General features: G+C 43.0%; 1 protein-coding gene across 2 annotated transcripts in view; it reads left to right on the forward strand.

Moving 5' to 3' along the window:
• cdh23 (cadherin-related 23) overlaps positions 1-27,642 on the forward strand; it is a 727,851-nt gene that overhangs the window by 531,322 nt on the left and 168,887 nt on the right. Inside the window, exons 29-36 of one of the 2 annotated variants that reach the window (XM_060925294.1) lie at positions 498-558; positions 10,340-10,488; positions 17,793-17,928; positions 23,607-23,995; positions 24,612-24,713; positions 24,853-24,855; positions 24,972-25,121; positions 25,309-25,437. In XM_060925294.1, the coding sequence (XP_060781277.1) occupies positions 498-558; positions 10,340-10,488; positions 17,793-17,928; positions 23,607-23,995; positions 24,612-24,713; positions 24,853-24,855; positions 24,972-25,121; positions 25,309-25,437 (1,119 nt within the window). Of the gene's footprint in view, positions 1-497; positions 559-10,339; positions 10,489-17,792; positions 17,929-23,606; positions 23,996-24,611; positions 24,714-24,852; positions 24,856-24,971; positions 25,122-25,308; positions 25,438-27,642 lie in introns of those variants that run through there. The other variant, XM_060925295.1, reaches the window with a different exon arrangement.

Here is a 27,642-nt window from a genome sequence, read left to right on the forward strand (position 1 = left end):
TGTTTACTCAAGTCACTGTTCTGTGGTGTTACTCTAAAGTCATTTATAGCGACTTGCTAATAAATAAAGTGCTTGTGTGAAGTTTCAAACCCCTACAGGATCAGATATGGTACGACCCACTCTATTCATCTATCTCAGAGTGACCCCCAACTCTTTATTCTCACTCCTTCCCTCCTCCCGTTGCACCCTCTTTCTTCTGCCCGTCCCCAAAACCTTTTATAAAACTAATGAGTCTGAAGAAGGGGCCCTGCTCAGTGTGTGTGTGTGTGTGTGTGAGAGAGTCAGCATGAACCTCTGTGGTTCCTCTGATTTAGGCCACGATTGTGAAGCTGATGTTGTCATGGCAACCTGCAAACAAATGACTGAAGGGAAAATATCAGAACAATCAACCATTTGTTTATTTGTTTGATTTCAGAATTATCATTATAATTTTATCAGCCATGTTTTAGAGGCCATAATATGTGTGTTTGTGTGTGTATGTGTGTGTGTGTGGACAGGTCCAAGCCACAGATGCAGACCAGGGAGAAAATGGCAAGGTTCTATACCGAATTCTCTCAGGTGAGGTTCCCCCCCCGAATTACGAGTTTTTAGTTTATGACTTTGCAGCCACCTGATCCAGACATGACCCCAAAACCCAATACACACTACAAGGTGGAACAATGTAGTGATAGCACTGTATAAACACAATAAACAACAACAACAACAAAAAAAACACAGAGACAAAAACAACCTGAGTTAAAGGAAGTATTGAGAAACCACAGGCATGTAAATACAGAGTGCATCTCAACCACAGAGCTTTGGATAATGTAATCTTGTGAGTAGACTGACTTCACCAGTGCAGTTCAGCTGCTCATGAAGAGCAATTTAATCGTGCTGACTATGCAGAGATCAACTGTTATTACACTATGGTGTACACTAAAAGTGGGTGTGTTGCTGATGATGAGTGTCTGTATGAGTGTATCAGGTGCAGCAGTGTTCCTGGAGATTATAAACATCTTGAAGTGACTGCTGAGTTGAGAAACAATCTGACCAATCCTCCTGTCATTATTTCTGTGCATACATGCATTTGATACTTTCGAACTTGCTTGGTTGCATAATAAGTAAGACTTAATATAACAAGTCAGGAAGTGGCACACTGCTGCTTTACAGCTCCAGGGTCCTTGTTTCTGTGTGGGCTTCCACCAGGTTCTCAAAAGCATTCCAGTAGGTGTACTGGTGACTCTACATTTCCCCTTGGTGAATATGTTGTGCATGCAGTGAACTCCCAGTCCTACTCCCAGCCCGGTGTTCCTGGGAAAGGCTCCAGACAGAATAAAGTGGTTACTAAAAGGTGACGTATTATTAGGCAGATCAGACGCTCGCGGGCCATGCTGTGAAAATTGTGCATGCAGATGCTCATCTGAGTTTCCCAATCTGTCATTGCTTAACTCTTTAATATTTTCTATCATGAATGCTATCATTAAAAAGCTTATTGTCTCTGCTTTCCAAAGACATGTATCTCGTTAAGATCTGTTCAGTACTTTGGGAGTAATGGCAGGTTGAAATTGGTACAACAGAATCAGAACTCTGCTCTCTTTTTGAGTCACAGGAAAGCCAAGCCAAGTCAAGTCAAGTTTATTTTTATAGCACTTTTAACAATAGACATTGTCACAAAGCAGCTTTACAGAATTTTAATGACTTTAAACATGAGCTCATTTTATCCCTAATCTATCCCCAATGAGCACGCCTGTGGCGATGGTGGCAAGGAAAAACTCCCTCAGACGATATGATGAAGAAACCTCGAGAGGAACCAGACTCAAAAGGGAACCTATCCTCATTTGGGTGATAACAGTCAATGTGATTATAACATGTTTAACAGTTTTAACATGAAGTCAGTTTCGTTGATGTTATAACTCTTTATTGATGGAAACTTGATTGCAAAACTGTTCATAACAACTGCAGTCCTAAAATTAGCAAGTCAACTGTAGTCCTCAGCCATAAAAGCGTTACTGTAAGTGTCCAGAGCATGTTCCAACTGTGACTTTCGACTGTCCATATGGGGCCGTCCTCCACAGGAGCAATGCAATGAGAATCCAGCCAGAAGTAGGGCATCAGGATGGATCAGGCAGGTCCGAGGAGCAGAGAAGGTCAGCATCTCGATCTCAGAATTGACATGTAACTCAGAGGGACAGATGGGGGGAGGGGGGAGAAAGAGAGAGAAAACACAGCTTGTTAGGTATGCCCAGTGTCATCTGATGAGTAGGAAGAGGATACATTTTGTGCTGAGTGCAAGCAGGGACTCCGGCAAAACTAACTATGACAGCATAACTAAAAGGGAAGAGCCAGAAGGTAACACAGGCATGAGGGAGCCCCAGGACATAAAGCAGCCACTACACCATTAACAGACTCGAGTGAGCAAGCGAGTGGGGTATTGACAGCATTCATACATCCCAGTTTACCAAAACACTGTATGTCTGAGAACCCTCCAGATCTACTCCTTTACCTCATAAACACTATTAACAAAAGGCTTGACTAAACAGATACATTTTCAGCCTAGACTTAAACGCTGAGACTGTGTCTGAGTCCCGGACACTACTTGGAAGGCTGTTCCATAACTGTGGGGCTTTGTAAGAAAAGGCTCTGACCCCTGATGTAGCCTTCACTATACGAGGTACCAACAGATAACCTGCACCTTTTGATCGAAATAGGCGTGGCAGGTCATAAAGGACCAAAAGTTCACTCAGGTACTATGGTGTGAGACCATTCAGTGCTTTAAAGGTCAATAGTAGTATTTTATAAACAATACGAAATTTGATTGATAGCCAATGCAGTGTGGATAAGACAGGGGTGATGTGATCATATTTTCTAGTTCTAGTAAGGACTCTTGCTGCTGCATTTTGAACTAACTGGAGCTTGTTTATGGACTTATTGGAACATCCAGACAGTAAGGCATTCCAACCTATAAATAATACAAAATAATAATACAACCTTCTTATCTTAGCAATATTTCTGAGATGAAAGAAAGCTATCCGGGTAATGTTATTGATTTGAGTTTCAAATGAAAAACTGGGGTCAATAATCTCCCCAAGTTCTTTTACTGCTGCACGTGCAGAAACAGAAAGGCCATCCAGAGTTTCTGTGTAATCAGAAAACTTACTTCTAGCTGCATGTGGTCCTAGTACAAGTACTTCTGTCTTGTCAGAGTTAAGCAGAAGGAAGTTAATAAGCATCCAGTGTCTAATGTCCTTTACACATTCCTCAATTCTATTAAGCTGGTGTCTCTCATCTGGTTTTGCAGAAACATACAACTGTGTGTCATCAGCATAACAGTGGAAACTAATACCATGCTTATAAATATCACCCAGAGGTAACATATATAAAGAAAAAAGCAGTGGGCCTAAGACAGAACCTTGTGGAACACCAAACTTTACCTCAGTATGTCTAGAAAAATCACCATTTACATCAACATACTGATAGTGATCAGTTAAATAAGAGCTGAGCCAGGAGAGGGCCGTTCCCTTAACTCCCACAACATTTTCTAGTCTATCCAGGAGAATTGAATGATCAGTGGTATCAAATGCTGCACTGAGGTCAAGCAACACAAGCAGTGAGACACAGCCCTGGTGAGATGCCAACAGTAGGTAATTTCCTACTTTAACCAGTGCTGTCTCTGTGCTCTGTGCCTCTGTGGATGAGGTCTAAATCCTGACTGATACATTTCATGGATGTTCGTCAGCATCTGTACGTCCAGAAGGACGATGGTATAGCACTTTTAGGTGCTGCTGCACTTCATAGAATGGCTATGAAGTCCAATCCTAGAATGGCAGTCTCTGTCGTAGATGGTGCAGACAAAGTCAGAACATTTATTAGAGGCTGATAGTGCCTTTGCCTTGTGGGCAGCTCTCTTTAACTTCGGCTGTTCGCTTCTGGTCGACTCAGCCCTCGCAAGACCTTCCCTCAAGCAAGCTTTCCACGAGACCCGTGAGGCTGCAACAGTCTCCCATGAATTAGGATCAATGCAGACGCACTTTAAGTCTCTTTTACAAACGTCTTTATAACGGAGGACTGGTCTTCCAACAGGGCGAGACCCTTTGCAAAGTTTGCCATAAAGGATATCCTTTGGGATCTGTTCACAATCCATGTGGTGTATGTGCTCTAGCCACCTGAGGTGTCTCTGTATCAGCAGGGTGTACATGCTCGGAATGCCAGCTCGTTCGAGGACTTCCGTATTTGTTACCTTGTCCTGCCAAGAGATGTTCTGGATACGCCTGAGGCAACGGAGGTGGAAGCTGTTTCGGCGTTTTTCTTGTCTGGTATAAGTAGTCCAGGATTCGTTGCCATACAATAGGGTGGATAGAACACAGGCATGGTAAACTCTGAGTTTTGTATTAGCCGATAGCTGGTTGTTGGTCCAAACTCTTTTATTTAGCCTACCCATGACTCCTGAAGCTTTGCCGATTCTTGTGTTTATTTCAGTGTCCAGTGAAAGAGAACTTGTGATGGTAAATCCCAGATAAGTGAAGCTCTCAACTATCTCTACAATGCTGTCGTCAGTGGAAATTACGGGAGAGTGGTCAGCAGCCTGAGCCAGGATCTTGGTCTTCTTAGTGCTTATTGACAAGCCAAACTCTTTGCAGGCAAAGGAGAATCAGTCCACTAGGTGTTGAAGGCCCGTTTCCGAATGTGACGTCAAGGCTGCGCCATCTGCAAAGAGCAGCTCACGAATGAGGATCTTCCTGACTTTTGTCTTAGTGTGGACCCTGGCGATATTAAAGAGCCTTCCATCTGCTCTAGTGCGTAGATAGACACCCTCATCAGTCACCAAACGTGAAGTCAATGAGCATGGAGAAGAATATCCCGAACAGGGTTGGTTCCAAAATGCAGCATTGCTTTATGCCGCTGTGCACTGGAAATGGGTCAGAAGTTGTTCCATTGAAGCGAACTGTGCAGCGCATTCCCTCGTGGAAAGATTGAACCAACCTGCAAAGTTTCGGGGGACAGGTGATTTTCTTAAGGATTGCAAAGAGTCCACTTCTGCTAACTAGATCGAAGGCCTTCGTTAGGTCAATGAAGGCAATGTATAGCAGCTGCTGTTGCTCACAACATTTTTCTTGGAGCTGGCATAAAGAAAAGATCATATCCACAGTTGATCTGCAACTCCTAAATCCGCACTGAGACTTTGGGTAGACATGGGCGGCAAGAGGCTGTAGGCGTTCCAATATGACACGGGCAAATATTTTACAGATGATGTCGAGGAGGGAGATTCCACGAAAGTTGTTACAGTCTCTGCAGTCGCCTTTATTCTTGTAGATGGTAATAAGGAGTGAATCACACATGTCTTGGTGGACGCAGCCTTCTTCCCAGCAGTGGCACAGTAGTTCATAAAGGTGCGGTAGTAAGGCCTGCCTGCAAGACTTCAGTACCTCAGGGGGGATGCCATCGTTTCCGGCGGCCTTTCCGTTAAGCAAGTGGTCAATAGCTTTGTTGAGCTCGTCTGTGGTAGGGAGTTGGTCTAGTTCATCCATAACAGACAAATCCAGCAAGCAAGATAAGGCAGCGCTTGAGACCACGTTTTCTGTGCTATAGAGCTCCAGGTAGTGTTCGACCCAGTGATCGAGCTGTTTGCATGGGACTGTTATGATGTTACCTTCTTTGGACTTAAGAGGGGTGGATTTCGTGGGTGTAGGGCCCATATCTGCTTTTATACCCTCGTACATCCCTCTTGCATTTCCAGTTGCAGCCGCTGACTCGATTTTGTAGCACAGTTTGAGCCAGTAATCGTTTGCACAGCGGCATGCAGTTTCCTGTGTGACGCTTCATGCAGGCCTGAGAGCATCATGTGTGGCAAGACAGGGGTTTTGTTTGTAAGCCATTAGCGATTTCCTTTTGGCCTCGATTACTGGATTCATTACCTCCCAGGAAGCTTCATACCAGTCTGCATTTTTGCGTTCCTTCCGTCCAAATGCTGAAAGTGCTGACCCATAGATAGCGGCACAGAGCTTAGACCACACAGGCTCAGCAGCATTGCAAGCCCCCAAAGATTCCATAGTTTTTTCGAATGAGACTGCAAACATTTGCTTTTTCACAGGGTCGTTGGTACAGCAGGTGTTAATGCATGGTAAGGCCTTGGTCTTGGCGTGGTGGATTTTCTTTGGCCACAACTTTACTTTACTGGCAACCACAGAGTGATCAGTGTTGCAGTCGGCACTGTGATAAGCGCGAGTAAGAAGGACCTTGCGAAGATCGTGACGTCTAGCAATGATAAGATCCAGCTGATGCCAGTGGCGCGACCAGGGATGACACCAGGAAGTCTTGTAGATATCCTTGTACTTGAAGTATGTGTTAGTGACATATAGGTCATGGAAGGAACACAGTTCGAGCAGTCCCTATCCGTTTTCATTCAATTTGCCAATGCCATGGTGCCCTAAACATGCAGGCCAGGACTGATTGTCATCACCTACATGAGCATTGAAATCACCTACTGTAGCAGAAACAGACTTTCAGAGGCTGGCACTCTAGATATCATGGTGTCCAGTGCTTCGTAAAACTGATCTTTAACCTCTGGGTCGGATTAGAGGGTCGGAGCGTAAGCACTTATGATGGTTACAGGTCCTGATAGCATAGACATGTATAGTGTTAAGATTCTCTCTATGCCGCCGGCTGGGGCTTCGATAAAGGCAGTAAGCGAGTTCTTCACAGCGAAACCAACTCTGTGAAGTCTTGGCTGATCTGGTGGTAGGTGCTGCCAAAAGAAGGTGTAACTGGACTCTTTGATAGAACCACTATCAGGGAGACAGGTCTCCTGTAGGCACGCAATGTCGATGTTCAATCGTGCAAGATCATTGTTGATGATGGCTGTCTTGCATGCATTGTTTACTTGCTGGAGGTCTTCGGTCAGCTCTTGGGACATGGTGCGAACATTCCAGCTTGCAAAATGAAGAGCTGGAGTCTTCATAAATCTGTCATTTTTGCCTGGTGCAGGTTTACAACCTGCATGTCGAGGTTCACTCTAAGCTCCATGCACCCAGTGAAGCAGGTAGGTCGTGGCGGAACAGCATCTTACTGGCTGGGGGCTGCCCAACTTGAGGCAGGCAGTAGCTGTTCAGTGAGGTACGATGACTTCTCCCACCAACGGAGGTGACCCCTGGCGCTTCATTCCTACGCCAATTGGATAGAAGCTTATCACCGGTTCTGTCACATCCCGTGTTTTGCCGATATCTGACAGACATTGATGGAGTGTCCTCTCCACTTGTGCTACATAGCCTGGGCAAAAAATATGGAAATCTTGGGCTGCCCACACGTCAAGATTCCCCTCTCGGCATTGCTGATATGATCCAAAGGAAAGGAGGAACCAATACAGTTTGGTACCAGCTCAGTTGCAGGAGTTGCCAGAAGGGGATGCACTGCATCGTCCAACTTCCTTAGGGGCTCCACTCCGGATTTTTAAAGGTTAACTTCTTGGCCTAGCCCTGTGATGACCTGGCGACTTGTCCAGGGTGTACCCCGCCTCTCGCCCATAGTCAGCTGGGATAGGCTCCAGCTTGCCTGCGACCCTGTAGAACAGGATAAAGTGGCTAGAGATCATGAGATGAGATGAGACTTCTTGGCCTTGCATCAGAGTATCCGTAAGGAAGAGGGTGGGGGGAGGGGGGATCACGCTTTGTCTGGTCCCTACCCTTTGACCTGTTCAGCATGTGAGACCCTACCTGGAGCAAAAGCTCCTGCCGACATAGCTCTAGAGGTCACGGGGACATGCAAACCACTCCACCACGATAAGGTGGTGATCCCAAGTGGAGTGGTCATGGATGTTATTCCTATGTAAATATGAGCATAACTGCTGTGCCACAGCTTTTTCTAGGATACTGGAGATAAAGGGGAGGTTTGATATTGGCCGATAATTGGACAGCTGACAGGGATCAAGGTCAGGTTTTTTTAATCAGGGGTTTGATAACTGCTAGTTTAAAGGATTGGGGTACATAGCCAATCCTAAGAGAAGAATTTATTATTTTTAGAAACGGTTCAATTACTTCAGGTTTTATCTGTTTGAATAGTCATGTAGGTAAGGGATCTAGTACACAAGTTGAGGATTTTGACGTGGAGATTAATGAAAGTAATTCGATTTCTCTAAGGGGAGTAAAACATTCTAATTGCGATCTGATAGTTATATTGTTAACTACAGGGTCATTTAAATTGTCTGGCCTTAAATTAGTAGTTTGAATTTTTTGTTGGATATTTTCAATTTTGTCATTGAAAAAAATTCTTGAAGTCATTGCTGCTACATACTGCAGGTGTGCATGTGTCTATAATGGATTTATTCCTGGTTAATTTTGCTACAGTATTAAACAGGAATCTAGGATTATTTTTGTTATCTTCTGTTAGGGTGGAGAGATATGTTGATCTAGCAGCACTAAAAGCTTTTCTATACTTCAGGAAGCTCTCCTTCCAAGCTAATTTGAACGCTACCAATTTTGTTTGACGCCATTTATGTTCCAGTTTTCAAGTGGTCTGTCTTAAAGTGCGAGTGTCATTGTTATACCAGGGTGCTAATTTTTTTGTCTCTGACCATTTTCCTTTTAAGAGGAGCTACATTATCTAAAGTATAGCGGAAGGTTGACTCAAAGCATTCAGTTGCCTGATCAAGTTCTGCAGGGGCTGACAGTGACCCAATCAAAGTTGATAACTGTGGGAGATCATTTATAAAGCTCTGTGCAGTAGTTGACGTGGATGTACGTTTAATACAGTAGGTGCATATATTATTACTCAGACATATTTTGAATGAGATGAGATAATGATCTGAGATCACTTCAGACTGTGGAAGTGTGACTATATTTTCTATGTTTAACCCAAATGTTAGTATTAGATCAAGAGATCTAATACTAGAGATTAAATATTGAGATCTTAGTGGTCGGAATGAGATTTAAAAAAAAAATGGTAGTCAGAAACGCGAGTGTCAGTTTCAGTTCAATTAATGTGAATTGTTTATTGGATGTGGCTCACACAGTTTTTTCATGGTTAGCCTTGAAAGCTGTGAATATTATCATTTATATTCTTTCATATAAACACTAGTAGGCCCTACTTTTGAGAAATACAAAGGCCTACAGAGCACAAAGAGGGTATTAGAAATAATCCTTTATTACTTTTTTTATTGAGTTTACCAGTTTAACTTTTTAACCTAATTAGCATAATTAATACTAATGAAATGCAAATTTGCATCATTTGTTTTTACAAATTTTTCAAACTTTGTATTCAGTATACAACCATCTATGTACTTGGCAATTTCCATGTAACTATATTGAAAAATAGAAAAGTTATTAAGAAAAAATCATTTGATCTCATTGGTTAATGAGGGCCATTTTGGACCATGTGATCCTCATACAGAATATTACATAAGTTTTCTAAAAAGTAAGTGGTTTTTTTTTCAATCTTTGATTTAAATATCTCAAGAATGGATAAACATATTTTAATTCTGTAAAATGTATGTTCTTCATTCAATTCTGAATTAAATGAGACCAGTTTCAAGCAATTTGGATTGAAATTGAATTTTCACCTGATATGTCTAATCTTATACCCCTTTTCCACAAGTGGACACAGTTCCCTGAGGTCATAATGAAATGTTTGTGACATGCTTTGGTCAAAATAATACAAGATACCACAAGCACCACAGTTCCCTTCTCACCTTGTCTAAAACGGCTGATTTGAGCACCTGTTCATTTAAATGATAATGAGTCAGTGCTCACCACACACACCCTCATTCTGCCATCCAATCAGGTAGCACTTTCCTCATGAATATTTATTCTCAAAGTCAGTTCTCAAACCATGAGTGGAGATACTCAGATGAGGAGGCAGTGTAATTCTAACGAGCTCGGAGAATAATCCGAACGGTTTGTTGAAGCTCATGTTTTCTGAAATAGACAGAACAGAAGAAACTGGCTGGGTGTCTTATTTCAGAGTTTGTGGATTTGTAGCCACTCCAGTTATCCAAATGTATGAGCGAGCACAAGCACTGAAAAAAGTGTCTCTCACAATGTTTCTGTAAATGTGTTCTCTTTCTTGTGAAGCACTTTTGTTTATCTCATCTTGTGGTCTAAAAGTGCCAGTAATGAAGGATGGATAACTCTGAACTCACACTGTGCATTGAAAAATAGCTTTTATCTTTAACCGTGGACCCTGAAGGTTGGGCTTTAAAAGCTGCTGCACTTGATATAAACATACCAGCACCATGTCATTGCTACTGCTGTACTGAGAATCCTCCACCTCCTGGCAAACTGTGTAAGGCCACCAGTACCTATGATTCTTGATAGTGGGTTTAGTCTTTTTAGACTTGACTATGTACAGTAATGTGTGTGTCTGTCTTGTGTAGGTAACAGTGGCGGTCAGTTCAGTATAGACCTTCTGTCTGGCCTGATCACTCGAGGACAGCGGGCTCTAGACAGAGAGACAAGCAGCTCTCACCTGCTGGAGGTGGAGGCCTACAACAGTGACCAGGGCAGCATGCGCAGCTCTGTCAGGGTGTGTGTGTGTTTTCTCATGCATACTTGTACTATGTGCTTATTTAAGGAATTTATTTTCCATGCCAGAGTGTTTTATTCCTAAACACTTTCCCAATATTCACTGAATTTTTCATTTTTTCAAGAATGATGTCATACTTGTTATCCACTTGTACAGGGTAGTTACAAGTTATATTTCCAGTTACCACTTAACATTATAGCAGCTACAGTCATTCCTTCAACGACTTCTCTTTTTTTTTTCAGAATCAAAAAAGCTTTATTGTCAAGTAATTGTTGCAACTACAAGGAATTTGGCTTGGAGTTAAGGTGCTCAATAAGTAAATACGAAATAAAGACAGTCTATTCTAATAAAGGAGCTACATAAAAACAGTCTATTCTAAGATATTAAGAAATAAGAACTAAGGAAACAAGATAAAAATAAGATAAAATAAATAAACAACTGTTCAGGTAAATAAATAGTACTGGCGGGGGGGCAGAGTAAGTAGGGGGTCACTAGCCATGTTTATGAGGCCAGCAGTGGTAGGAAAAAAACTATTTCTGTGGTGTGAGGTTTTCCTCTCTTCAAGTTAATAAGACTGAAAAACTGTAGCGCATCATGTTACCAAGAAAACCACAAAGCCTTCCATCTTGAAGCCATGTCAAAAAAGTTACAGCTTGACCCCTGATTTTACAAAGCGCCAACACTGGAGACTTCTCCCAAAAGTATGTCTTCTCACAGAAAACTTCACCATATCAACAGTGAAAGACTTCTATTCATGTGAATACCGTGTGTATGCTGTTATTATAGAAATTACATGTAATATGTTAGAACAAGCCCATAGATATAAACCTGTAGTTTGCATTACTGCATTACTACTGCATTACTACTGCCAGCACTGCTGTTGTAGGACATTAAATCACTATCTTCTGACTAACCAGAATTGCAAATTCAACAGTATTCTATTGTAATTCTTTTTAAAGTATCAGACTGAATAAAGAAAAAGTTTCTGGACACTTGTGTATCACACCCATATGTAAGCCTTCCACAAACTGTTGCCACGAAGTTGACAGCACACTTTGTATGCTGTTGCTTTCCCTTCCATGGAACTAAGAGGCCCAAGCCTGTTCCAGAATGACAATGCCCCTGTGCACAAAACAAGTTCCATGAAGGCATGATTTGCCAAGGTTGGTCTGCACAGAGCCCTGACCTCAACACCTTTGAGACCAGGCCTTCTCACCTACCATCACTGTCTGGCCTCTTATTACTCTTATCACTAATCTCTGGTTATTAATGCTCTTGTGGTTGAATCAGCAAAAACCTAAAGCCATGCTCCAAAATCTAGTGGAAAGCCTTCCCAGAAGATATGTCTGTGAATGTTCTCAGTCAACCAGGTCATCGTAACCATAAGTGCTAAAGAAGGCAACTGGACTTGCTTGAAATTCTTGAAGACATTTCACCTCTCATCCGAAAGGCTTCTTCAGTTCTGTTTGACTAGTGGGGAGTTCCAGGTATTTATCCTCTACTGGACCAAAAGCAACTGTAAGGAGAGTCGTTGAGGTCACGTGGGTCGTTGACCCTCTCGGTCATCCTGTTAGGGTCACTGGAGGTCGGGTGTGAGCGGTATTAGCAGCCTAGACGGTCATTAGGGTGATCAGTGAGTTGTTGGCTCTCTCTACCATTGTGTGATTCATTGAAGTCAGCTGAGGCTACGTTTACATTACGTCGAATCAGCGGATCATCAGATTAATGTTCTTAAAACGATTCGCGTTTACACTAAAACCGTTAGCCGTGCACATAGCAACGCCAATACGCGGATACGCTCGGCTCCGCAGGCATCCTGCGCTCCAAATCACTCCGCCCTGAACAGCGAGTGCCCTCTGGAGGGTGTGCACTCCGGCCCTGCGCAGCTCACACAGCGCGCGAGTGAAGTGCACAAGCCACGATTCGGGACTGAGCCGCTGTGTGTGTGATCCCAGCGCATATCACTTACTACTTGCAAGTGGAAGGATGGCAAGCCTAAAGACAATCATAACTACACAATGGGCAGTATTTGCATAAGTATTTGCAGTATTTTCATACTTTTATACTCTTTAATGAAAGGTGATACAAGGCGGAAGTCCACGCCGTTTTTCAGCAGTCGCGTCACATGACCAACGCCAGCGAATCAGGAAGGTGGATGTCACAGTGACATTGTCCAATGAGACGCCAGCTAGAGCTCAGCACAGCGTATCCGCATATTTTGAATGTTTACACAGCACCGGATCAGACACGATCTGGATTGAATACGTGGACGCTGGCGGATTCCCGTTTCCAGGCATTTCCAGGCGGTTTAATGTAAACGGACAGTGCATCCGCGAAGAAAACGAGACAGATACGGTCTAGTGTAAACGTAGCCTGAGTCTTGGTGTGGATGTGTATTCAGTTTACTGGGAAGTGTGCCAAGGACTGTGTTGTAGGTGGCAGATAAGTGGTGTCTCAGACCACCTCTTCTGAGTGGCCAATCTATACATGGAGGAAGTGGAAAACAAAGCCTTGACCACTTTTCCAGGAGTTGCTCCCAGCTAGTGGTTCAGGTATGTGGATGACACCTGGATAAAAATCAAAACCCATGAGGTGGAAGCCTTCACAGAGCACATCAGTGCAGTGGATATCAACATCAAGTTCACTCGGGAGGACAGCAATGGAAACAACCTAGCCCTTTTGGACTGCAGCATGCACTTCAAACAAAACAGAAGCCTTAGTATCGAGGTCTACCAGAAACCCCCACACACAGACCAGTACCTACTGTTTTGCCGCTTTTCCACTACAAACGCGGCTGAGCCGTGCCGTGCCGAGTCGAGCTGAGTCGGGCTGAGCGGGGCTGTTGGAGTTGCATTTCGACTACAACCGCGCTGAACCATGCTGGCTGGAAGTGGGTGGACACATTGGGTGGAGTTAGCGAAAGTGGGTGGACGTCATGTGATGTCGTTAAGCAGCGCAAACAGTGACATCAGTGACAGTGGCGGAACAAGTCAGAGCCGGGCCGGGGGCGGGGCAAATGACCGGACCCTTTATTAAAGCTTATCATAACATCATTTTAGGCTACAAAATGTCCGCAACTGCGGTGTTTACCAATTTCAACACTACCGGGTGCAACTATGTTATTTAGTACATCAAGTCCTTCAAACGAACATGTAACTCAGAAACAAAAAACATTAGGATACTGTACATGGCTCATAATAAAACATCAATAGCCTATACTGCGCACATTATTTGAAGGGCATACGAATGAGCGCTCAGAGGTTGCAGCAGTGACAGGAAGAGTCAGAAATAAAAGGAGGGCGGTGCAAACCTCACTGAATGCACTGTGTTTACCAATTTCAACACTACGGGGTGCAACTATGTTATTTTGTACATTAAGTCCTTCAAACGAACATGTAACTCAGAAACAAAAAAAACATTCGGCGACATACTGTACATGGCTCATAATAAAACATCAATAGCCTACTGCGCGCATTATTTGAAGGGCATACTACGAGCCTTGCGCTCCGCGAACTCATCCACGATGCTCTGATTCAGTGAGCTTTTAAGCAGTAGTCTCACGACCCGAATAGTAAACAATAAACATGGAGGACATGGAGTCGTTAGTGTTGCTGGTCTTGGTGCTGTGGCTTGACAACGCCAACAGATACTGGCAAGAGCGTATAGATGAGGCGAGGCGCATAAGGCTTCAGAAATTCTCGTAATTCGTAATTCTTCTTCTTCCGGGTTTATGGTGTTTACAGATCCCAGCGCGCTCGCGGGGCGTGTGTGGGCATGTGAGGACACGCCTCCTCACCAATCAGTGCACAGGGGAGTGTCTGCTCACGCCCCCAGCCTCAGTCAGCACGGTTTGGCTCGCTTCAGCCCCACTCCAAAACGGTGCGAGTTTTAGGGGCTAAGCAGGGCTGAAACGAGCTGAGTCGTGCTGGTTTTTGGTAGTCGAAACGCGAGCCGTGTCGGGCTGAAGTGAGCTGAAGCGAGCTGAAGTGAGCTGAAAAAGGGTAGTGGAAAAGGGCCATTTGACTCTCACCACCCACTGGAACACAAATTGGGGGTCATTAGGACCTTACATCATAGGGCTCAGAACATTCCTACAATGGTAGAGGGAAAAGAGAAGGAGCAAAAACACATCAAGGAAGCACTTCAGAAGTGCAGGTATCCCAACTGCAGAGGTGGAAAAAGTACTGAAAAATTGTAATTAAGTAAAAGTATCTTTACTTTGCTTAAATTCTACTCAAGTAAAAGTAAAAGTACCCATCTAAAAATCTACTCGAGTAAAAGTAAAAAAGTACTCAATTTAAAATGTACTTTGAGTAAAAGTTACTTAGTTACTTTCAATTATTTGATGTAAAAAAAGAAAGGACAAGTCATAAATCAAATTGTTTTTAATGAACTATTAGTCCACATAATAACCTTTCAGGCAGTATAATGTATAAAGCTTTGTTTGGACTACCCCATAAAACATTTTCAAGTACAAGTGGCATAACTTGTAAATTCTATCATCCATTTTTTTCTTTATTGACAAACGCCTGCTATTTTTATGCATACTTATATATATATATATATATATATATATATATATATATATATATATATATATATATATATATAAAATTTATGTATATATGTGTGTGTATATATACACAGAGTCTACCTGTAACGTGCAATTTTTCCGAGCCTCTCAATAAGGCAATTTTTCTATACTTTTTCACGGTAGATAATGCAAATAGCCCTCTGTATTTAATCCTTTGTTTGTCTAATTTGTATTTCAGTTTTATTTGTTATCTGTTTGACATTTTCTTGCTACTGTAACACGTGAATTTCCCCGATGTGGGATGAATAAAGTGAATCTAATCTAATCTAATCTAATCTAATCTAATCTAATCTAATCTAATCTAATCTAATCTAATCTAATCTATTAAAGCCACTAAAGCAGACTTACTAAATGACACATATGAAATGTAAACCAACCAAACTCAAAGTGTCCTGGGCTCTCACGATTTAAAGACAGCTAAGTGATTCCTTAGTAACACTGTGCTCTTCCTTATATAGAAAATATAATTGACAAATTAACTGCATAATGTTTACAACCTGTCGAGAGGTAATGTGCAAACTATTTTGAGACCACCCCATAAAACATTTTTAAGCAAAGTGCCAAATTCTGAATTGTATGGTCCAACTCAAACACCACAATAAAAAAGGAAAATAAAACCAAACTCAAACAAAGTATCCAAGACAGTGGAAATGTTTTGATGGCCTATCAGTGACCTCCCAAAGCTCTAGTCTAGGCTACAGCTAACAACCCAGGAGCGAGTCCATACATGAATTAGGATTTTTTCATAAGAGACCAATTGCAACTAAAACCATGCACTCGTATTATTTCTGACTGTCGTTCTGATAAAACAAATTTGTAAACGTGAGGTGATTCATTTCATTTAGGCTACTTCACTTGAAACGTTAGTGATCAGTATGGATGCTAGGCGGCCAAAAGAATTGATAATGAAGGCACATTTTACTCAACAGGAAGGTTTTAACCAAACAATAAATATAACGTTTGGGATACACAGGTAAATGCACATATCTACTTACCACCACATGCTTCCGCAGATTTGATGTGGAAGTTTTGTAGACTGATAGCTCTGTATGGCGGGGCAGGCACAGTTTGCATTGCATTATTATGTTATTGCCTCGTTTGCGTTTGAATGCAAAGTACTGGCTGAGATACGGCCAAGGATTTCCCTCGCTGTCCGGCGCATCTGTTCCACGGGAATTCTCTTCTTGGCAATCCTCAACCTCCTCCATAACCTCCTCTATCTCTTGCTCGGCTACCTCGGCACCAGCCATCATCCAACCATACATGTAGGCTAATATGGATATTCTGCGCATGCGCGCCTGCGCCGGTTTCCTTTCAGTTTAGGCCAATTGGTTTTTTTTCCCTGCATTTATTTTTTTTACTCAGTAACGGGCGGTTTTCGAATGTAGCGAAGTAAAATACTTGGTTCAAAATGTACTTGAGTAAAAGTAAAATTACCCATTTCAAAAACTACTTAAAAAATTACAAATTACACAAAAAATCTACTTAATTACAGTAATGTGAGTAAATGTAATTCATTACTTTCCGCCTCTGCCCAACTGGGCTTTTGTCAAGACTAGAAAAAGAAACATAATGGACAGGGAAGCAGACAGCAACAAACGCAAGAAGATTGTCATTCCCTACATTTCTGGACTATCTGAGAAACTCAGGAGGATCTTCTACGAACACAACATCCCTGTACACATCAGACCCAGTAACACTCTGAGGCAGAAATTGGTCCACCCTAAGGACAGAAGACCCAGACACAAATAGGACAACGTAGTGTGCATAATTCAGTGCAGTGAGGAATGCACAGACCTGTACATTGGGGAAACAAAACAATCGCTTCACAGGCGCATGGCTCAACACAGGAGAGCCAGTTCCTCAGGCCAGGATTCTGCAGTCTATCTTTATCTCAATAACAAAGGATGCTCTTTTCAGTACTGCATTTTAGCCAGAGAAAGACCGGTGGTTTGACAGAGAAGTAAAAGAAGCCATCTTCGTCAACCTGGAACAACCATCACTGAACAGAGGAGGTGGTCTGAGACACCACTTATCAGCCACCTACAATACAGTCCTTGGCACACTTCCCAGAAAACTGAATACATATCCACCCCAAGATTCAGCTGACTTCAATGACTCACACGATGGCAGAGAGAGAGCCAACGACCCACAGATCACCCTAATGACCGTCTAGGCTGCTAATGCCCAGCCTCCAGTGACCCTAACAGGATGACCGAGATGACCCATGTGATCTCAGCGACTCTCCTTAGGGTTACTTTTGGTCCAGTAGAGGATAAATACCTGAAACTCCCCACTAGTCAGACAGAATTGAATAAGCCTTTTGAATTAGAGGTGAAATGTCTTCAAGAATTTCAAGCAAGTCCAGTTGCCTTCTTTAGCACCTACTTTCCCAGAAGAGTGGGGACTGGTATTGCAGGAAAGGGGGGCCAACCATGTTGATTAGGTGTCCACAAACTTTTGGCCATAGTATTTTACAGTGGTGGTATAATATACAGTACAATTTTAAAGGTACACTACATCACAATTCCAGGTAGAAGATCAATAGTAATGGTACAAAAGGTACAGTTTTAGACCCATTCTGCTGACAGTGTATCGCCATCAATTAATTCCCTTTTCATATTTTCCTATAAAAATTAAAGGGGGTCTAACGAGGTCCTTCACCCCCGCCTGTCTCCTTCACTGTCTTTCTTGCTCTTTGTCTCTGTAGGTGATAGTGTATGTGGAGGATGTGAATGATGAGCATCCCGTGTTCACCCAGCAACAATACAACAGACTTGGCCTGAGAGAAACAGCCGGAATAGGCACCTCTGTGATCGTAGTACGAGCCACTGACCCAGACACAGGTGCATATAGTGCTTGAGTTTTCTTGCATTATACTGTATGTACACAGACAATCAAAAGCAAATTGAGTCTCAACGTACTTCTTGATTTTCAGTGATCCCAAACACACCTTAAAGCTGTGCAAAAGCCTCTTTGGATTCTGTTAGCTTTTTTTTTTTTCCACAGTCAGCTGGTTTAAGTTCATTCTTTTTAGGTCTTTGTGAAAATTTTGTTATTTTGCAATGAGATCAACGGTGGCCTGACTGATGCTACATGAAGAAGGAGCTTTTATTTGTCACATATACTGTACATTATAGCACAGTGAAATTCTTATCTTTTTGGAAGCTGGGTTCACACTGATACAGCTCCCCTGGAGGGCCTTGCTCAAGGGCCCAGCAATGGCAGCTTGTTGGCGTTGAGACTTAAACTTCCAACCTGGTATCAGTAACCCAGAGCCTTAACCATTGAACCACCATTGCCCACATGCCGTAGTTTCACTAGATACATGTTCATGTATGGAATGCCTCAACAGTACATTTAGGCGTCTCTCGTGCTTTGAACCTTCATTATGTATTTATAACGCCTGCTCATGGGCCTCAATGTTGGGGCTGGGAGTCCATCCATCCATCCATCCATCCATTATCTGTAGCTGCTTATCCTGTTCTACAGGGTCACAGGCAAGCTGAAGCCTATCCCAGCTGACTATGGGCGAGAGGCGGGGTACACACCTGGACAAGTCGCCAGATCATTGCAGGGCTGACACATAGAGACAAACAACCATTCACACTCACATCTATGGTCAATTTAGAGCCACCAATGAACCTAACCTGCATGCCTTTGGACTGTGGGGGAAACCAGAGCACCCGGAGGAAACCCATGCAGACACGGGGAGAACATGCAAACTCCACACAGAAAGGCCCTCGCCAGCCGCTGGGCTCAAACCCGGAACCTTCTTGCTGTGAGACAACAGTGCTAACCACTACACCACCGTGCTGCCGGGGCTGGGAGTCAGTCTTATTTATATATATCACAACCAACCTTTGATTCATGAGTTGCTACAAATATTAGCTGATTTGAATTAAATGGGTTGAATCTAAACTTCATTAACTCAAAAACAGGGAGGATTAAATATAATGTCAGTTTGATTCTCATGACAAATTTGACAAAAATGTGTTCTGTGAATGAAAATGGCATCAACAGATGGCCAAAACATTATTGTATACATTTAAATAATACTCAGGATATGAAAAGGCAGATGACAATATTTTCTCCAATTAAAGGGGTCTTGGGCTGCAAAACCTTTAAAAGCCCCTGCAATACGCAGTGACACTGGATGTAATTGAGTAACACACCTTCTGTGGCATTAAAGTAGTTCTAGAATTTTAGAACCCACTATTGATGAAAATGTAGTATAAGGGTATATATTCAATGTATGCAAATTAAAAATAAAAATTTCCCCATCAAAAGGGTGTATTTGAGCGACAAAACCGAGCTTCTGGGAAGCATTTCCTGAAAATCCCAGTCGGGAGTCACGTGACCGATGACGTAGTAAATTGACCAGGATGGCAGCATCCAGTATAAACACAAGCGAAATGAGTGAATCAGACAGCGATTATTCAGACGAAATTGCGTCTGAAGACGAAAGTGAATCGTGTTCCAGTCGAGGTGAGTCGATGCACAACATTTTTTCTACTAAATCAGAGGTCTGGGCCGAAATGTGCGTCGTGATCGGCAGTATATTTGGGGCGAACCGATGGCGTTCAAGCGGCCTTTCCAACAACACGGAAATGACTGCAGCTGTCAAAGTCTGCTTTGTGTGCGTTCGGAGCTTGGGGAGAAGAAAAATGCGGGCCTGAATGGGGACAGTCACGGCTGTATCGTAGAAGTGCAAAGCAGGAACTCGTCCAGGGATCGTCTAGTTCTTGTTTAGTTAAAGAACCCTTTAATTGTCCTAAAGGTTCGGGAAGCTTGTTCAAAGCGCGCCTCAAGATTCTCCCATGGACTATAAAAAACACTTTTCCCTTTACACTCACCAGCATAAATATGTGCACTAGCCTTCAACTAGCACCAGTCTGCCCTCGTCCGCTTTACTTGCCGGTTCCACTCAGCGAGCTCGTATCCATTATTCTTATCAGGATCAGGGAACTGATGCAGAGATACTCCGTCTTTGTTGGTTTTAGAACAGCTGTATGCGACACACTTTTTTACCATTCTTTAAATTCGTTTCTTAAGACAAGGATTTTTTTAAGATGTTACCTTGACACACACACGGACTGGCCAGCGGGAGTTTTCCCGGTGGGCCGGTGGTTCAGTGTGGGCCGGCGGAGAAAAAAAAAAAAAAGCAGTTGCGCGCTGGCCTTTAATATGATAAGCAATGTTAACAGTTTCTTTAAGAAACTGTTCTTTAAGAAACTGTTAACATTGCTTATCATATTAAAGGCCAGCGCGCAACTGTAATAAGCAATGTTAACAGTTTCTTAAAGAAACTGTTAACATTGCTTATCATATTAAAGGCCAGCGCGCAACTGTGTTTGGTTTTTTTTTTCTCCGCCGGCCCACACCGGGAAAACTCACGCTACTCCTGATGGCCAGTCCGTGTGTGCCTTGACAGTTTCGGCGATAAACTTCCGCCTTCTTCAAAACAGTCACCAGATGTCGAGTGGTGACGTGCCTTATCAGCTGATGTTACTCTAAGGAGGTGTGAACGTCCCGTTCACGCCTCCTTAGAGTAACATCAGCTGATAAGGCACGTCACCACTCGACATCTGGTGACTGTTTTGAAGAAGGCGGAAGTTTATCGCCGAAACTGTCAAGGTAACATCTTAAAAAAATCCTTGTCTTAAGAAACGAATTTAAAGAATAGTTTCAATAGGTAGACATAATGAACTTTCACTACACACTTTTTTACCATCGTATACAGTGGAAATAATCCGTAGATCCGCGAATTGTCACTCACAGTCACAGTATGTACAGGCAGTGAGCTGTCTAGCTTGTCAATTTACTACGTCATCGGTCACGTGATCGCGGCGCGATGTTTTGCTCGTGGGCTATTGCAGAAAATCCTCTATAAAATCATAATGGATAAACATTTTTGAGTAATTTTTTTTGTAATATACTACAAATATTAGTATTCATCGTTACATGCAAAGGCGATTTTCAAATTCTAGAACTACTTTAATGGTTTCCTGATGTTGTCACATTGTTTTTCACTGAGTTGCCAGAATAATGAAAAAGCATGCGCTCGTTTGCATATTTCCAGCAGGTCATGCAGGATGTCAAAAAGAACTACATTAAGGGGAGAACGGTAATGCTTATAATGGGCTCATCATCTTGGTATGATTTGGGTTTTTTTCCTCTTTGGAGCCTATTTTGGAGAATGTAGCAACATACAGGCTGCGTTTTTTTCTATTCTTGCTCATGACGCACAACTCCTAGGACATCTGTTGTGACTTCCCTGTCTCACTTCTCTGTCTCATACACTCTTAGATCTCATCTCATCTCATTATCTCTAGCCGCTTTATCCTTCTACAGGGTCGCAGGCAAGCTGGAGCCTATCCCAGCTGACTACGGGCGAAAGGCGGTGTACACCCTGGACAAGTCGCCAGGTCATCACAGGGCTGACACATAGACACAGACAACCATTCACACTCACATTCACACCTACGGTCAATTTAGAGTCACCAGTTAACCTAACCTGCATGTCTTTGGACTGTGGGGAAAACCGGAGCACCCGGAGGAAACCCACGCGGACACGGGGAGAACATGCAAACTCCGCACAGAAAGGCCCTCGCCGGCCCCGGGGCTCGAACCCAGGACCTTCTTGCTATGAGGCGACAGCGCTAACCACTACACCACCGTGCCGCCCCTCGTTGAAAATCTGTGTATGTTATTTGGCTGTCAGATAAACTTTTTTTTTCAAAGTGACTTACAAGTAGGGCGGCACGGTGGTGTAGTGGTTAGCACTGTCGCCTCACAGCAAGAAGGTCCGGGTTCGAGCCCCGTGGCTGGCGAGGGCCTTTCTGTGCAGAGTTTGCATGTTCTCCCTGTGTCCACGTGGGTTTCCTCCGGGTGCTCCGGTTTCCCTCACAGTCCAAAGACATGCAGGTTAGGTTAACTGGTGACTCTAAATTGACCGTAGGTGTGAATGTGAGTGTGAATGGTTGTGTCATTCAGTGCGTTTACATGCACATAGAGAAAATCGAATTTCTGCCGTAGCTCGACTGAAATCGAAGTTCTAAATGCCATGGAAACACCTTAGCTCGGCTGAAATCGAACCGAACTGGATTTCTCATAATCAAGCTACGCGACCTAGATTATGCGATTGTAGCCGAGCTACTTAGTGCATATAAACCCTATCGAGCTACGTAGTCGAGCTACTTACTTCAGCACTGCCCCTTCCGGAAGTGACGAGTGACGAGACCACAAGCGAGAAACACAACAGCCTCGGTCAGCATGACAACAGTAGTAGTAGCGAGCAGCAGAAGAGGTCAGGAGGAACAAGGAGAACGAACGAACGAAGAAGAGAAAATGGCGAGCAGAAACGTGCACTTCTCTCGATGTTGCTGTCCTCATCGTCGTTCTTCTTGTGAACACGGAACTGATAACTTTGTTTATACTCTTGAATAGCTCTTCTTCATGACGACAACCGGAAGTGTACCAACACGATGGGGCGTGTAGCGCCACCTGTGGCTCGGGTGCACAATGTACCTCACACAATAGCTCGATTTGCTTGTGTGCATGTAGGATTGGATTTCTCTGGCAGCCCTGCTAGGACCCTTAGCTCGATTACCGACAGTAGCTCGATTTGGATGTCCATGTAAACGCACTGTATGTGTCAGCCCTGTGATGACCTGGCGACTTGTCCAGGGTGTACCCCGCCTTTCGCTTGTAGTCAGCTGGGATAGGCTCCAGCTTGCCTGCGACCCTGTAGAACAGGATAAAGCGGCTAGAGATAATGAGATGAGGTGAGATGAGACTTACAAGTAAGGAAGAAGACAGTCCATGCTCAGGGCTGTTCAGAAAGCCAACTTCTTTACTAACTGACCGAGTGTGAAGTAGTGTTAGGAAAAACAGACACAGAGAGTCACATCTAAACACATGCTACTTCTCAGTCATACATCAGTCAGTCAAACTGTGCCTGACACAATCATACGTCAGCAAAAACATGCTGTGCAGAATCTCCAGGGTGTGAATAATGTAACGGTACCCTCAAAGGTACAACAGCAGTCTGTATCCTCTTGAACCGTACATTAAGGCCTTGAAATCTATAAATCTCAGACAGCCTGAACCAGACAGTCGAATTGATGATGGTGCCCGAGCAGAGCGAAACTAGACCTGCGGTTTTCTGATTAACACGTCTGAAGTCATCACTCTGTACATGACTAATAAAGATGGGTGTTGAACAAAGCCCTTCCACCGAATTTCAGTAACCAGAAAAAGACAGTATTCGTAAAATAAGCAACCAAGAGTTAATGACGTAATAAAGTCCCAATTAAGTGTCAAGTTGTAACACTACAAAATGTGAAAAAGTTCAAGAGGGTGAACACACAGCAAGGCACTGTAATCATCATTAAGACCAGCAAGAGCAACTGTACTCAGTGTGTGAGTTACTTTCTCAGCACCTCAGTGTGCACAATTACAAGACATGAATGACTAATATGGTTCAATCCATCTGTCTCTTTCTCTCTACATCTGTGCATAGGAGATGGAGGTGCTGTATCCTACGCTCTTATCTCAGGATCAGACCGTAAATTTGAGGTGGACGTTAGTACAGGACTAGTGACCACTGTGGATTATCTTGACTACGAGACCAAGACCAGCTACCTAATGAATGTGTCAGCCACAGACCAAGCTCCCCCCTTTAATCGGGCCTTCTGCACTGTATACGTCACTCTGCTGAACGAGCTGGACGAGGCTGTGTCCTTCCTGATGGCCGGGTACGAAACATCTCTAAGGGAAAATATAGCTCCCGGAACAGAAGTGATCCAAGTGCGAGCTCAGTCAGCAGATAATCTGAATCAGCTGACGTATCGCTTCGACCCTGATACATCGCCCGCTGCTCTTGCACTCTTCAAAATTGATGCTGTCACGGTAAGAAACCTTAACCTGGAGCTCACACTGAGATTGCAGTACATTTCAGACGCTTGGCTCAAATTTTTTTTTTTTCAAGGAATGCCAAGGAACAACTCCTAGAACTCCGATCTATTTTACAGAAATGATGTCCAGGTCACTATGAGACCATGTGAAAGAGAAGTGATGGAAATTTTCGTTATTTTAGTTGCTGTCACGTGACCTCCATGTCCATTTCAGGAGATGGCTTGACGCAGTTTAATCTGTTAAAATCATTAGATTTCTGCAAAAATGTTGTACTTTTAGCCTCGGTCACAATCGGCCGTACGTGCTCCTACGGCTGGTCTACGTGCAAAAAACGTAAGAAACGCACGGAGGGCGTGTCTGTGACGTGCTGATTTTCGAGCCGTAGACTGGCCGCAGACCGGCCGCAGAGGTTCTTTGTCATGTCAAACAAACTCTACGGGCGCTTACGTTTTTTTCAGATTGCAAGACAAACTTACGGCCAACGTGCGTCTTTCTCCATGAACAAAAAAATACGCAGCGATTTGGGAAACGCCAAAAATCACACGGCCAAAAAAATCGTACGTCCGGTTCTGACCTAGGCTTTTCTTGTTTCACGGTGTGTGCGTCTCAGGGTCGAATCACTGTGACTGGTCTGATAGATCGAGAGAAGGGTGACTCCTACACTCTCACAGTGGTTGCTGATGATGGAGGGCCTAAAAGAGGATCTACTGTGGTAAACTTCTATAATCTTCTGGAACCTTCTATAATCTGAATTTAACAATGTCTTATTCGAAGACGTTGTCAAACAATATTCATGTCTAACCAAAATGCTTTCTCATTACATCTTTTCCCAACATATTGTGCATTTGTAGAAGGTAAGAAATTGTTTATTATGGACTGATTTGAATTGTATATTTATTTAAGACTGCAAATACTACTGAAATATTTATTGAAAATGATTACAAACTATTTGTTGTTGTTTTTTTTACAGGTGTCAATCACCATTCTTGATGAGAATGACAACAGCCCTGAGTTTGACCTCACATCAGATTTATCGGTGAACGTTCCAGAAGATACGCCCATCGGCCAGAGAGTGGCCATGGTGACAGCACGTGATAAAGACGCTGGGAGGAACGGGCTGGTGAGAGAGAGAGAGAGAGAGAGAGAGAAGATCAGTGTGGTGTCAGTCCTACAGTGGGATCTGAGATGAGATCTAATCATGAACAAGGCCACATTTTGTCTGAACCATCATTTTCGCTTCTGGTTTGTCATTTTCACACTTCTTGTCCTTTTTAAGTTCCTTATTCCTTTTCTTTCCATCCATCCAGGTGAACTTCACACTGGTGGCAGGGAACATGAGGGATATATTTGAGATCCGAACCATCAACAACACGTTTGGAGACATTTATGTAAATGGTCCTCTTGACCGAGAAGCAGTGGACCGCTATCTGCTGAAGGTGAGAGCTAATCTCATAACAGATCCACAACAAACACTCCACAGGACTGTTCCTGAAATGCAGGCTGATGAGGAATAATACAGAGGCGTCAACTTGCACTTAACTAATAGCTAGCGGTTAGTTAGCGGCAGATGTTTTATTTACTTACTAACCCTGGATCCACCTTCACATTGTAAAGGGTTGCTATGTCTGTGTAATGGAGACAACTAATTTTTATGTAATATTAATATTCATGTTCATTTTCAAAAGGTTAACATGGCCTAAACCATTATTGTTAAATATCAGCATTATTACATTATATGATGGCACCCCAGGATTGCATTTTTTGACAGGATCTGTGTTACTGCTTCCGGAATATAAGGCTACATCCACACGACAACGGCAACGAGATTTTTTTTTTAAATATCGCGTCCACATGGGCAACGGATCAGTAAAATATCAGGTACATATGGCAACGCAACGCTTGCTGAAAACGATGCAATACACATGCCACACCTCTACGTGCGCTGCAAGACGGTCCCATCGGAGACACCAGAACAATAGAAGAAGTAGACGCATGCGCATAAACCCCTTCTTCTGTAGCATCAGCCACAAAAAGTTTTGATTATTAATCAGTAGTGTAAAACGAAAGACGTGGAAAGAGGAATGAATGGGGGTAGATGGAAGCCAGTACGCCAACATTCTGATATCCTCCAGAATTCTTTAATGGTCCGGAATAAATTGAATGCTACACGTTGATGGCTTACATTGTTCTTCTACGCCCTTTCTGAGGAATGTATTGCCGGACTTAAACCAACATCTGAAGAGGTGAGATCGCTCCTTTTTTTTCCCTATTTTTGCTGGCGGGATTGTTTTTGTTTTTGGAAAGCAGTGAAAATATTTTATAAGCACGTTTCATGAACCAAGTTATAGGATTTGTTGACAACTCGCATCGAGTTCGTTACACTTCTACCCGGTGTGAAGCACTGACAGTCATGTGGTTGTGACGTCATCGTAAACAAATCCGTTCTACTCACCCAGACGACTTCGCAACGGCGCCGTTGCCAGATTTTTCCACTCTGGAACCCGTTCTCAAAAGATTTCGTTTTGGGGCACCCAAAACGCCGGTGCCGTGTGGACGCCAGGCCAAAACGATAAACAATTTTATCAGATTCACCTGAATCCGTTGCCATGTGGACATGGCCTAAGTCTTTATTAAGCTCTTCAGAACATGGTCTAATAGGAACATACTGGGTGTTTGAAGAGTGTTGTGATGCGGCCCGACACTAAGCAGACTTACAGTTACCATCCAACATTTTAATTATAGGCCCCTTGCACTGACATCAGATTTACGTGAGCAACCATCGCTACCCTAGTCCTGCAGGACAAGCGAATTTTGTTCACATACTGAAGGCAAGTGGAAATGTCTGACATCTGTTGCTGTTGTCTAAAGAAAACTACAGCTAAAAAAGCTCTCCTACCGGATTACTCGGATAATCTTAGTCAGGAAGAAGCGAAGGATAGATATGCATGGAAATTAGAGTTTATTAGGGTACAGGATTCCTCGAAACAACTGGAGTGACAGTGTAGATTATTGGCCAAGTGTTAGCATTAGCTACATGTTGAAATATACCTTCTTTTTCTCGAAGAGTCCCTACATGGAAGAGCAGTTAAAAACCTACAACCTTCTTTCTGTAAAGACTTTTTCCCGACATCAGCTTTTGGGAACAGAGTGCTGCGGAAGCCAAAGCATTTACTCTCAAAGGACTCCGCCCTGAACTGTGAGCTGAGATGGTATTCCAGCCCTCCATGCCTCAGCAACCGCAAGGGCATCTAGTTACATAACTATTTGCACGCTATCATTTATACAGTGATGCTTATTATTGTTAAAACAATATCTGAAGTGGTATTATTTGTAAAATAACAAAACGTCTTGCTCTAGACTTTCAAACAATATTGTAAGATTTTATTTTAATTTTATCTAATAGTGGATGGTACAATAATTACAAACGCTAACAGAATCAGCACCTTCCAGTTGTAACTATAATCATATAGTAACTATAATAATAATTCTTGTACTAATAATTTCAGTAAACGGTTAATGTTCAATTCCCTCTTCATTTATTCTCTATTCAAAAGGCACAACTGGGTCACACAGGTTGATAAGTGTGTAACGAACGATAACAGTTTTATCCAAAATAGTTTTTTCTGCCTTAGTTGACTTAC

Source organism: Neoarius graeffei, chromosome 7 (assembly GCF_027579695.1).
Source record: "Neoarius graeffei isolate fNeoGra1 chromosome 7, fNeoGra1.pri, whole genome shotgun sequence".
Taxonomy (NCBI): Eukaryota; Metazoa; Chordata; class Actinopteri; order Siluriformes; family Ariidae; genus Neoarius; species Neoarius graeffei.